We start from the raw sequence: 12,021 nt of genomic DNA, 5'->3' as shown, positions 1-12,021 counted from the left end.
AGGGAGCTGATGTGTATTTTAGTTTACGACTCCTTTTCTTCTGGAGGTGTAATTAAAAAGGAGGTGGAGCCAGATAGTAACCGATAAAAGTTTTTAAAAGCTGCTGCATAGTGCTGAACTTGAAGATAATGACAAGTCATGTGAAAATTGCCGCTAGTGGGTGCTCTGTAACTCAGAGCAAACTGGTGAGTTGTGGGTTTGGGGGTTTTGGTTTTTGTTTCATCTTTAAGTTCAAATGTCTAAAGAAACTTTTGGAATATGCAGCATTAGAAATAGTGCTGACTGTTGTGAGCTTCTGAAATTTAGTTGTGCGAAGGAATGCTTCCTTGCTGGGAAAAGCCAGTAAGTTTTTTATGTAGGTGAAAGGAGTCTGCTGGATTTTCATCTTCATCAGAGACTTGCTATGTTAAATCAAGCTAACTTCTTCCATCTTCAGTCAGTCCTTTGTCCCTTAAGCAAGTCTGACATTAAGAGTCACCATCAGTGACAAATTGCAGAGTGACCTGCTGTAATTTTTCTATTGCGTTTGGAAAGTTTAATGCTTTTGGGTAGAGCAGACAGGCCTCAGGAGGTGAGAAGAGAAGTCAGTATAGAGGACCAAGTTTGCAGTCTACTAAACATAAATATTTGTCTGTAAATTTTTGCTTTGCCAGGCTCCAGATGTTGAGTCTCGTGAAGACCTGATAAAAAACCACTACATGGCAAGGATAGCAGAGCTTACATCTCATCTGCAGCTTGCTGACAGCAAATCAGTACACTTCCATGCTGAGGTGAGCATGCAGGCAGTGTCTGTATTCAAAGCATTAAACCCCTTTTGAACTTTCCACAGGCAAGTGTTATGACAGTGACTATAAATATATGGTACATAATGTTTAAATAAAAATCTATTCCTGGAGTATGATTTTTGGCTGTGGTCTAGTATGCATTAAAATGGATGCTGTAGAAGGCATTTTTATAAATCCTTTGGTAGCTTTGTCTTGGGTGTAATTAAGAAGGATGATGTGTATCGCGTGTAGGTTTGTTCATAGGAGATGACGCAGCTGGCTTTAGTTACCAAGCTAGTTTTGACTTAATCTTAGTGATGCTGATGTCATTGAAAAAATACTTGAGTGTGTCACGAAGTGATGAAAACAGTTCTCCTCTGAGAAATTGGTCCTTAGGCATAAGTTATACTTAACTTTAAGAATAAACAAAGCGATTAATTTTATCTATAGTGTCTTGTTTTCATTCCAGATTGTGAGGTGATTTTTCTTGAAAGTAGCGGCCATTTAAATTTGTGTAATTAACTGGTGTGGGATATACCAAAGCTCCAGGCTGACAGAGCAAATCCTGTAAAATGTTTTCTTTTAGTGGTATATGATATAGTATGGAGGAACCATCTTTCTCTGCTATTTGAGCAATGTGCAAAGCAGGTTCTTTGTGTTGGTTTTTACTTACAACGTATTTATTAATAATTATGTGGAAAAATACAGTATTTAGAGGATTGGCAATACATTAATTCTGTAAAATGTTTTTTGAAATCTAAGGATTACAGAAAGATGAAAACACCCAAAGCAATCAGTTAAAATTACACGAGGCAGTATTTTGGAACTAACTTTCCTCTTTTCTGCCCTCCCTGTCCTGTTTTGATCAACAGTGTCGAGCACTTGCCAAAAGACTGTCTTTAGCAGAGAAGTCCAAGGAATCACTCATGGAAGAGTTGAAGCTAGCTAGTCAAAACATCGGTAGATTACAGGCAAGTAAAAGTTACATAATGTAATAGGTGCAGCTTGTGTGTAAGGGGAATTTGGAGGAGAAAAGTTATAACCATAGAGCATGGTCATACCTTTGCTAGGTCCTTAGTTAATGTGATGTAAAAACTCTAACGATATGTAGTGAAGAGACTTAAACACTTCACATCGCAGGTATAAAGTTAACAGGTACCATGCTTGCAAGGAAAAGGTTTTGGTAGCCAAGCCTGTGTGTTGGCACATTTGTGAATGCTGTTTACAGAAATGGAGGGGTTGTGTTAAAAGGTGGTGGCATGTGACTGGTTTCAGATGATGCTGAATTCTTCATCCTTTCTAGCATCTGGGATTGAAAGTCTTAAAAATACCAGGATGGGGTTTTTCTGAGATTGATAGCTTAATATTAAGCATAAGTGAGTTTGAAGTAATCTTTAAGAAGCTGTTGTTAAGAATAGACTCTTACGCCAGGTGTCCTGTGAATGTCCTGTCCCTTTGGCCTTTGCTCCACACAGCTGAGAGAGAAGCCAATAGTAAAACAAATTATAATTATAAGTACTCAGTTCATAAATGCCTTCTTGTTTTCTTTGGTTCATATCTTTATTGCTCACCTGTCTGAGATGGTGAGTACCCAAAATGCTCCATACAGGCAGTGAATATACTGATATTTACTTAAAAGAATTGTTCATAAACACTTAGTGCTCATTTGAGGTGTTCCTTTAACAAATTTTGCAATCAGTATCTAACTCTGCATGAGATGTTCATCTCCAATTACATATTAAATTTCCGAAGAAAAGTTAGCAGGTGCACACCATCTGCGCAATATTGAATATGGAATTGTTTGGGTTGGAAGGATCCTCTGAAGGTAATCTGGTCTAGTCCTTTGGTCAGAGCAGGAGGAGTTCAGATCAAGCTGTTGAATCATTGTTTCCTGTACAGCCATGCTGGCCTTCTGCCACAATTGATTCACTTCCAAACTATTGGATCGTTCTTTGCTCTGTACTTGGTCATGCAGCTTTCCTGGGCCCCTTTAACTTCCATGGCAGTTTTACCTGGGATCTTGCCGAGCAGACCTTGAAAAAGCCAAAATGTACTCTTCTTAAATCTAGGGTTGCTGTAATTCTACTACCCATCTTGCTTCCCTCAGGATCTTAAATTCCACTAGCTCACGGCTACTGCAGCCAGGACTACCATTGGCTTTCTTATTTGTGAGTAACAGGTCCAGCAGAGAACATCTCTTAGGCCTGTTGATTGCTGGTATCAAGAAGTTTTTTACCACGCTCAAAGAGAACTCCTGAATCGCTTGTGTTCCACCTTTGCCCTTCCAGGATCCCTCATGAAGATAAGAGTCAGGGGTTGAGAGATTTCCATCTGCTTGTAGCAGATACCTGCCGTATCACGCTTGTTCTCCTCCTCTGTTCTCTGCCTATGAGATCCTAATTGTCTTCAGACTACTATGTCACATAAAGTGTGACTTCTCCTCGCCCTGTCGGGTCCTTGCTAAAGTGTCTGTATCCCTTCATTGCTGTGTTCTGGTCGTGCACGCTAACTCATCATGTCTCTCTAATCCCAGAGAGATCATAGCTCTGCAACTGCATCTGGGTTGCTGATTCCTTCAGCTTTGTATGCCACACGTGTTCATGTACAGGCCATGCTCTGTAAACTTTACTAGTTTCTTGGCTGGAGGCAATGGTGGAAAACTTAGCTGTTAGTCTTTTATATAAGCCATAAAAAGTGTGTGTATGTGAAATTATAAACAGCAAAAATAAGGGGAACAGACTGTGCGTGAGACTTCAGGTGAAAGAAAAACAGCTATTGATTTTTATACAATGATTTTCTTTCAGTGGTTTAGCTTATTGTATGTATTCATCATCAGAAGTGTTGCTTACTAAGTAGAGATAGAAATTGCCTACTTTGCCAGTTGTCACTAATACTGAGCAAAGGCTTCTGGTTGTGTTTTGTTGGTTTGGTTTTTTTTTTTTTTTTTTTTTTTTTTTTTTTTTTTTTTTTTTTTTTTTTTTTTTTTTTTCCTTTAGGATGAATTGATGACCACAAAGAGAAGTTATGAGGATCAGTTAAGTATGATGAGCGACCATCTCTGCAGTATGAATGAAACCTTAACTAAACAAAGGGAAGAAATCGATACACTAAAGATGACTAGTAAGGTAAGTTGCCAGTGTTGACAGTAGGCACTGGCTGCAGTTCGGAGCTCTGTGGGGTGCATCTGGGATTCCATTCCTGCAGTACTACCCTTTAACAAACCCATTCACAAGCTATAGTTCTGTCTCTGCCAGTTGGAATGAAAAATCCACACCTTACCCTCTGCACTTTGAAGAAAAAATTCTTGCCAAACATACATGTGGGAAAGAAGAAACACTTTATATCACTGTAGGCTTTCAATACCCTCTGATGGAAGATCACCCAGCCAGTGATACTGGGTGTTTGTGATTAACTTATCGGGAGGAGTGTCCTCTCGGCAGCCCTCTGTTGGTTGTGGAATACTTTGTTCTTGGCAGCTATTCTTTTTTGCTTTTTTATTTCCATATTCTAGCATCTCTGTCATGTAGGAATGAAAAAGTTGCCACTTACATTCTTCTGTAAATTTAAAGTGTGCCTAAATTCTTTTCAGAGCAAGGAGTCTACCCATTTATCAGAAACAAATTTTTTTATCTATCTGAAGGATGAAAAATATAGAAGTCTGCTGTTTTGAGCTGTCAGTGATTAAACCATGGTATATCTTACTCTGACAGTTCTAGGGAGGAACAGATATTGTGAAGGCCTTTACTCTCTTCACTTGTCTGTCTGTGAAACTAATAAACTAGCATTGTTCTTCTTAATTGTGGAATGCATGGAAGCAGGTTTCACTGAAGGGTTAAAAAAAAAGTTCTGTATTTTGATTCACGGTCCCATGATGGCAATTTCAATTTTTTTAGAGTAAATCCTTCCTCTCCTCCTCTCCAACCACCTCCCCGTATAGAACTGTTTTTTCTTCAGATGTCTGAGTGTTTTGACTTGGCATTGTAATCTTTAAAATTACTTTTAGATGTATAAGCTGTTGTGTTTTCAGAGGGAAGCTCTTGGCTGCACACGGACCATAGCACTTCTTGTTTTCATAAAATGTCTTGAAGAATTTTTCACTTGTCATACTTTTAAGACGGGAAGTGGTATTCCGTCTGTAAGGAAGTGGTTCAGAATATCACATCAGTAGACATGGATTTTCAACTCCATGAGGGATAAGCTGGTCCCTTCCTTTGGTCAGAGCAGAAAGAGTAGAAGGCAATTCAGTTGAAATCAAAATGAAGCAGTTAAAGCCATCATCACTTGGAGAGAGTTGTTGGTTAGATTAAGAACAAATGTTGTCTTAAGGAAATGAAAAGAGGGAATTGCCAACGCGTAACTATTGCACGAAAGTTCATTTTGAGCTACACATTTGCCTTGTGGAATTGTTGCAAGTCAAATGAGAGTTGGTAAGCTGTAAGAACAAATTCTTTTCTAAATTAGGAATAGTCTGTATAGTGCAAGGTAAATTTCTTTTGCAAAAAAATAAGGTTAGGGGATTGAATTTGAGGGAATTGTCCTATGAGGTTTGTATTTGAAATGTTACTTAAGGTGAATTATGATTTGACTTGCCTTCACTGCCCTTACAATATTAGTGATACTAATACAATTGAGCGTGTCAGGACAGAACTCAGATGTGTTTTTTCCACAGGTTTAAGTTGGAGGAAGGTACTGTTGTGCTTATTTGAAATACCTCCTACTTCCCTCTGTTTTGCCTGTAAAGGTTAGAGGGATTTTCAGAGCAAGAAGTTACAAGCTTCCATTATTAAAAGCCTATGGACTGTTTATTTTTGGCTTGACTGTTTGCTGTAGGCATAAATTATCAGACATCAGGTTTTATGTTATCTGTCTAGATTTCCTTATATGAATTTTATGTTCTCTTCGCTTGTTTCTTGTTGCAGGGAAATTCTAAAAAGAATAAAAATCGATAGCTTACAGCTAATCAACTCTGGAAGCTGCTGCTGCTGCTGCACAGGATGCAGATTTTTCATGGTCCAATTCCTGTTTGTTCCAGGAAGCAGAGGGTGGTATTGGTCTAGTAAAAACTGCTTTGGTGCTGTAAATGGCTTTAAAATATTTAGAACTCGTAACAGATAAACCAGAACTTGATGTTGGCTCTAAACCAGGAAATACAGCACTCTATGGATAATTTATATAGTAATTACCTTCAGTTTTTACTGTACACTTTTTAAAACCAGGTTTTAATTTCATGTAATAACTTCAGATTTTGTATATTTTCAAATATGATAATGCATTAACAAATCTGGATCAGTGCAGTAGTTGTCTGTTCCTGAGTTACATGTTAAATTGTCACATGTGTACATTTGTTTACTCGTAAAAAGGAGTTTCAAGGCTTGTTTTGGCCATGCCAGCTGTGCGGTTACTGTAAACGTATCCTTCCTGTTCTCAACCCTTTGGAATTAATTGGAATTGTGGCTTTAAATGATTTCTATAAATTCACACAAGTAAGTGGGATCATTATTTTATTTTAGACTGCAATCGTGGAAACTTTTGCTGCTTGTATTTGGCACTTTGGATTTTGAAGTAAAGAGCACAAGTAGCTGAATTGGGATACTTCCGAGTAAGGCTTTAAGCCCTTACCTAGGTGTTTTGTTTACACATAGATGTATATATATTGGTGGAAATAGCTGTTTAAAGCTAGAGAAAATTGTGGTGGTAACTTGCCCCAAAAGAATGAAATATGTGTGGAATAAATCAGCTTACTGTGCTCTCTTACGTTAAAGAAGAATATGAGCTATGTAGAAGATTTCAACACTGAGTTTGCAAAAATTCATCATGGAATTAAGTCCTGGTGGATTCACTGGGGGATTGCCCGTGGCTTTTCCTGTGGTTTTGGAAGTTTGTGAACTTTAGGCCTTTTTTTTTTTTTTGTTAAAGTGAAGTCTAATACCATGAATTTTCGCAGCATTGATTTTTTTTTTTTTTGTTAAATCGGATGCTGTGCTCCTCCATACTTCACACTGATCTTCTGTTCCGTAATTGGCATTATGGCACTTCCTTGTCTCATAAGGGTTTACTCTGATACTAGCCGTGTCAGTATGTATTATTAGTATGTAATAATAAAATCGCCTACGCAAAACCAGCTTGACTTTTTTCTTATTTCCGATTATAGCTGGGTTACGCAGTGTGGCGTTGCAGTGAGATGGTAACAGCTGTTCCTGGTGAGGTGAGCTGAAGTAATTAGACCTGTCTAGTTACTCTTACTAGTGCTCCTCTTGGAGGCAGGCTGCTTTGCTGTACCTCTGCTGCAGTGTGTATATCTCATCCTTGTGTCTGCTGAAGGGCAAACAAGCATCTGGTCTGTATCGATCGCAACTGAGGGACTGTTCTGATACAGTTTTTCCCTTTTAATGACAAAATGGATGTTGTCATGAAACTGGAGAGGAGATGGGAAGAGGATGCATGGTTTCTTACTTGCATCGTCTTGGATTAAAAACTACCTGGTGGTGATGATAAGGGCTGAGAAGTGTTTACTTGCTAACCAGTTTATTGAAGCAGATACTGTTTCAGTTGGAAGCTAATAGTTTTCTTCCAATTCTTCTGAAGCTGTCTTTTTGAGAATTTTCATCTTGCAGTGAAGGTACTAATTTAGTTAGCTTATTTGAATTCTCTGGATCAGATTGCCAAACTTGTTACTGATGCTACTTCTCATAGGTGGCTGCACTCAGAAAAAGGTTTTGCTTATGCCTAAGTAAAAACATGATTTGGAGAATGAGTGTTTAAAAAGTGCATCAAAAAGTTAAATAGTGTATCTCAGACTGTTTTTACAACAGAGGATACCCCCAACTTACCTGGAATTAATATAGACTATTTAGGTACAATACCAGTGTACATTAGTTTATCAGCATTTTTGCCTTGCAGTGTCTATTTGGAAATGTATTACAGATACATTACAAATGCAAATACATACCAATCCGCAGTAAATGAGCTCAGAAGGAGGCAATTTTGATCACTCAGGCTGCCTTCAGTTTTTCAAGGAAATGTTTTCAAGTAAGTTCCAAACAATCTCAAACTGTTAATACACCAAAAATAGAATCTTGGAAAAAAATTTAAACCGGTATTTTGGATGCTCTAGTTGTAATGCAGGGAAGGGGCATAGTGCGTTGCCTTTAACTCAGTGGCATTAGAAAATTAGAACGAGTGGAAATGCCCAGCTAGCTGGTGCTTATGTGCTGACCATGCGGTTCTGAATATCTCAAATGCTTTTAAGTACTTACTGAACAATGCTGTGCTGTTAAAAAGCTGAAGGCTGTCTTTAACATTGCAGTGAAGAATTCATCTTTGAGACAAAGTTTTCCAGAAATGTGAATCTGAGCTGCTTTGTCTATATGAAATAGTCTGAGGGCACAAAATCTGGCAAAGAGTTGTACTAATACTGGAATTAATGATCAGGAACTTACAGCGTGAATACTTCACTTCCTAGCTGATTAATCAGGAAACTGATGACAAACTGCTGTGAACTGGAGAATCTTTAGAACAATGCAGTGTGAAATCAGGGTTAAAGAAAAATCCTAATGCTGGTAAATTTTTTCAGTGAATAGTTCATTGTTACACAAGTTTGACAGCGTTTTTAGAGTGCTTAATTTATTTCTCCATAATGTTGAGCGCCTCATGAATAAGTGACCAATTCAGATTACAGGACTATTTCTTACTAATGCATTTAATAATCACATCTTCAAGAATTCTTTTTGAACTTTGTTTTAAACCTATACTAACACTTTCAAAGATTTAAAAATGTTTATCTGTCCTGGATTTCTGAAAATACATTCCCAGTCATTATTCTGTGTGATCACAAATAATTATTTGCTATACTGAAGAATAAAATTAACTTCAAGATTGCCCTCTTAACTACTGCTTCATGAGTTTTGAAAGTACCCACAAAACCAAATACATTAGCTATTTTAAAAGACCTTAAGCTCTTACAGGTCACAGGTCTCCCTGCCTGAAAGATTAACTTTTAAACCAGGATTCCTAAATTGTATCTTACGTAAGTACACATCTGTGACATACTTACTGATAGTCTTAAGTGTTGATTTTAAAGTGGCAGTGTTTGTAATGTCTTTTGCCAATCCCTTCAGATTCATTCTTAACCACCTCAACACTCCAGTAATAGTGGTGCCAGGATCTTCACACTCGATGTGAAGCAGTCCAAGCAGCATCAGCATCAAGACTGCAACACTTTGCTTTCCCATCTTTTTTCCCTTTTTACCAAGCCAGCTTAATTTCTAACCTGTAGTTGTAACCCTGGTGCTCCTTCTGCTCCATCTTCTCTCACTGACAGCTGAGCTGAATTTTTGACGGGCCAGTGTGTTTCCTTGATGCTGACTTTGGGCACAGCAGGGGCCAGTCACTGTTCAGCAGCGCTCACTGCAACTTGGGAGTTGCTAACGGGAAAGCAAATATTCATCACACATCACCTGTCATGAGACTAGGGAAGTTATTTACTGGCTTGGTTGAGCACTGTGAATGCTGCTTTGGTTTTTTTTATAAATCCAATGATATATTAAACTTTGGAGAACCATCTGGCCCTGTAAGCTGGGCAAACCTGTTGTTTAATACAGTATGGGGGTAAGGTAATTTGAGAGCCCTCTCTTAGCAACAGCAGAATCATAATAAAAATAAAGCTTTGTGCAGTAAAAACTTGTGACTGCTACCCGAGCAGTCTGATTACTTCCTCCCACAAAGGCTAGAACGCTTGTTGTGCCTTACCCTGCGTTTTCTGCTTCTGTTACTACTTGCAGCATTACTCAGCAGTGAATTAAAAGCATGTTTGTTTAGAAGAGTCTGTGATTGCCCCAATTCCTGAATATTTATTTTAATCAGCAAGTTAAAAACTTTCTTTAACTATAATCGTGTCTGCTGAACTGCTGGCTTGGTCACAGATGGGGACAAAGAGCTTTTGAGGACCTTTACAAACCAAGGCCTGATTTGGGCTCTGAACTGCGCCGCTCGGAAACTCGCCTGGGGCAGTTCTCCTTGTCTGCCTCTGCTGTGTGTGCAGGCAGCTTTGGAGACATCAATGCCCATTCAGAATCACCCAGCTGCTAACAGAAGCTCCAGTGCAAATACTTGCATGGCCGCAATACCGAGGTTACGCAGCTGAGCTGCAAAATCAGAAGCGTATGTTTCTCGTAGGGCTTACAGTGTGTGGCAAGCTACCGTGCTAACACTCCTCTACGAGTTTTAAACTTCTTACAGGTGAAATCGCAGCAATAACGGTAGAAGTCATGCTTTATCTGTACTGGTTTTAATTCTAATTCACCCTGTAAATCCAAAACTTTATAAACTACAGAGGTCTTCACTAATGAAGTAGCCTTTGAAATCCAGGCCTGGTGACAAAACTGTGTTTATGATCTCCTGTGAACAACACAACTTGGTCCTCAGAGGAGTTAAAACCACAGCAAAGAGTCCAGTCTCTCACGGCGTACAGCTTCTTGCGAACTTCCTCCACATAAAGTTTGCTTCTGAAAGGAGGGTGGGAGGATGTTAGATCTCCACACACCTCTCTTCTACTAAAAAAAGAGTCTTCATCCTTCTCTGCCCTCTGACTAAAGCTTCATGTTTCCTTCCTCTCTGACTTACAAGGCTTCAACTTGTTCTCGAATAGTAAACACAAAACCCTCTTGAATAAAGATTATTTTAATGAAATTATGAGCTCGAAGAAGTCTGAATGAGAGCTTCAGTTCCATTTCATTAACTGCAGCCTTTGGCATCAGGCGCAGCTGCAACGCTGGAATTGGTGCCTGCACCCCCTGCCTGCTTTCTACTTGGTGACTTTCAGATTGCACACAACAAATGCAATGTTGGACACAGCAGATGTTCACCTTGGGGTGGGGGGAATTGATTTTACCAGATGTTTCTTTTGCCATCTGGAAGATCTGGTTTATTTTCAGTCCCAACAGGTAGACGAGAACATGTTTCTCTTAGATTATTGATCTAGCCCAGAAGGTCAAGGGTGTTTGAAGCCAACAAACAATCTCTCACAAAAAGAATGTGAATATGCTAGATTTCTGTAACCAATCTATATGTAGTGAGTATACGGTACTTAAATAGTGAATATACTGGTGAGGTTTTTTAATAGCAGTAGTTCTAACTGAAAAATTAAATGAGAGGGAGAGAAGAATTTGACCCTTATTTTTGCATTTTGACTTGAATTCTTAGTTAAGAGGGACTTCTGCAGAAATTTCTTGCTCAAATAAGAGGCAAAGTAATAGAGCAGAGTTAAAATAAGTCTAGGAATGAGTGCTCTTCTGTCCCGGATATTTGGTTCTAGTGAGATGTGAACTGACAGGTTTCACTTTTGACTATACAACTATAGTCATCACCAGGGTAATATAATGGAAATCACATTAAGATCAGCATAAATATAATCGGCAGTGTAACTGCTAGCATTGTGGAATGTTGAATGTGTTTAATAACGACCTGTAGTGATACGTAATTCTGTGTATTAAGTACTCTTCAAATGGCATTTGTAGTAGAAATAATTTTAATGTGTTCTGCATATGCTCTTCATTGAAGTCAAACCGCATTAAGGACTTTTAAGTCTTGGTATCAGATGCTTTTTCCCTCTGCTGCTTAAGTTTATATCGCACTGAATTATTTTGGAGGAAGAGAAAATGACAGCAGAATTTACTGGAGAAGAACAATCTTGTCTTGAAAATGTATACATTTGTCTCAACAAAGAAAAAATCTGTTCTACTTTTAGAGAAATGCTGACCTGGATAAGGAGATAGATGGGAGAAATTAATGACCTTCCCACGCGAAAATCATTAGAAAGGACTAGTGTGGAAGCTAACAGGTAAAAAGATTTATTGACTATTGTGCAGGAGTATGTAGGAGTCTGAAGGACTTATTTTGGAGTATGTAGAAAATACTAAAAATTAGAAAGTGTTTCTAATTTCCTGGTAATTTGGCAAAACAGGAGGTGTTGGTCCTCCAACACTTCTGCTAGGCTGGGTGTGCCTGGGAGAAGGCAGAAGCCTCACTGGGATGGAATTCTAGAAGAAAGCGGTTGCGATCAGGTTCTGGCAGCTCCAGGTCTACCTGCTGGGCTGCGGGCGGCACACGGAGCTACCTGACCCGGCGCTTGCCGGGGCTGAGCCGTCTGAGCCTGGAGGCGTGCGGCTGGCTGTGCTGAAGAAACGCACTGAAGGAGAGGAAGATGTAAACGCAATGATTCACTGGCTTGCAAGTTAGAGGGTAAGTTTTGCTGAAAAAA

At 38.9% G+C, this 12,021-nt stretch overlaps 1 protein-coding gene across 1 annotated transcript in view; it reads left to right on the top strand.

Moving 5' to 3' along the window:
* The window catches only part of PPP1R21 (protein phosphatase 1, regulatory subunit 21), a 29,586-nt gene extending 23,873 nt beyond the window's left edge, over positions 1–5,713 (top strand). The window contains exons 18-21 of the mRNA XM_010145777.1: positions 654–770; positions 1,637–1,735; positions 3,761–3,889; positions 5,684–5,713. Of these exons, the coding sequence (XP_010144079.1) occupies positions 654–770; positions 1,637–1,735; positions 3,761–3,889; positions 5,684–5,713 (375 nt within the window). The remainder of the gene's footprint in view (positions 1–653; positions 771–1,636; positions 1,736–3,760; positions 3,890–5,683) is intronic.
* The last annotated feature ends 6,308 nt before the right edge of the window (positions 5,714–12,021 follow it).

Source organism: Buceros rhinoceros, unplaced genomic scaffold (genome assembly GCF_000710305.1).
Source record: "Buceros rhinoceros silvestris isolate BGI_N320 unplaced genomic scaffold, ASM71030v1 scaffold14021, whole genome shotgun sequence".
NCBI lineage: Eukaryota > Metazoa > Chordata > Aves > Bucerotiformes > Bucerotidae > Buceros > Buceros rhinoceros.
The sequence above is the reverse complement of the archived record's forward strand: the minus strand, read 5'-3'. Positions and strand labels throughout refer to the sequence as shown.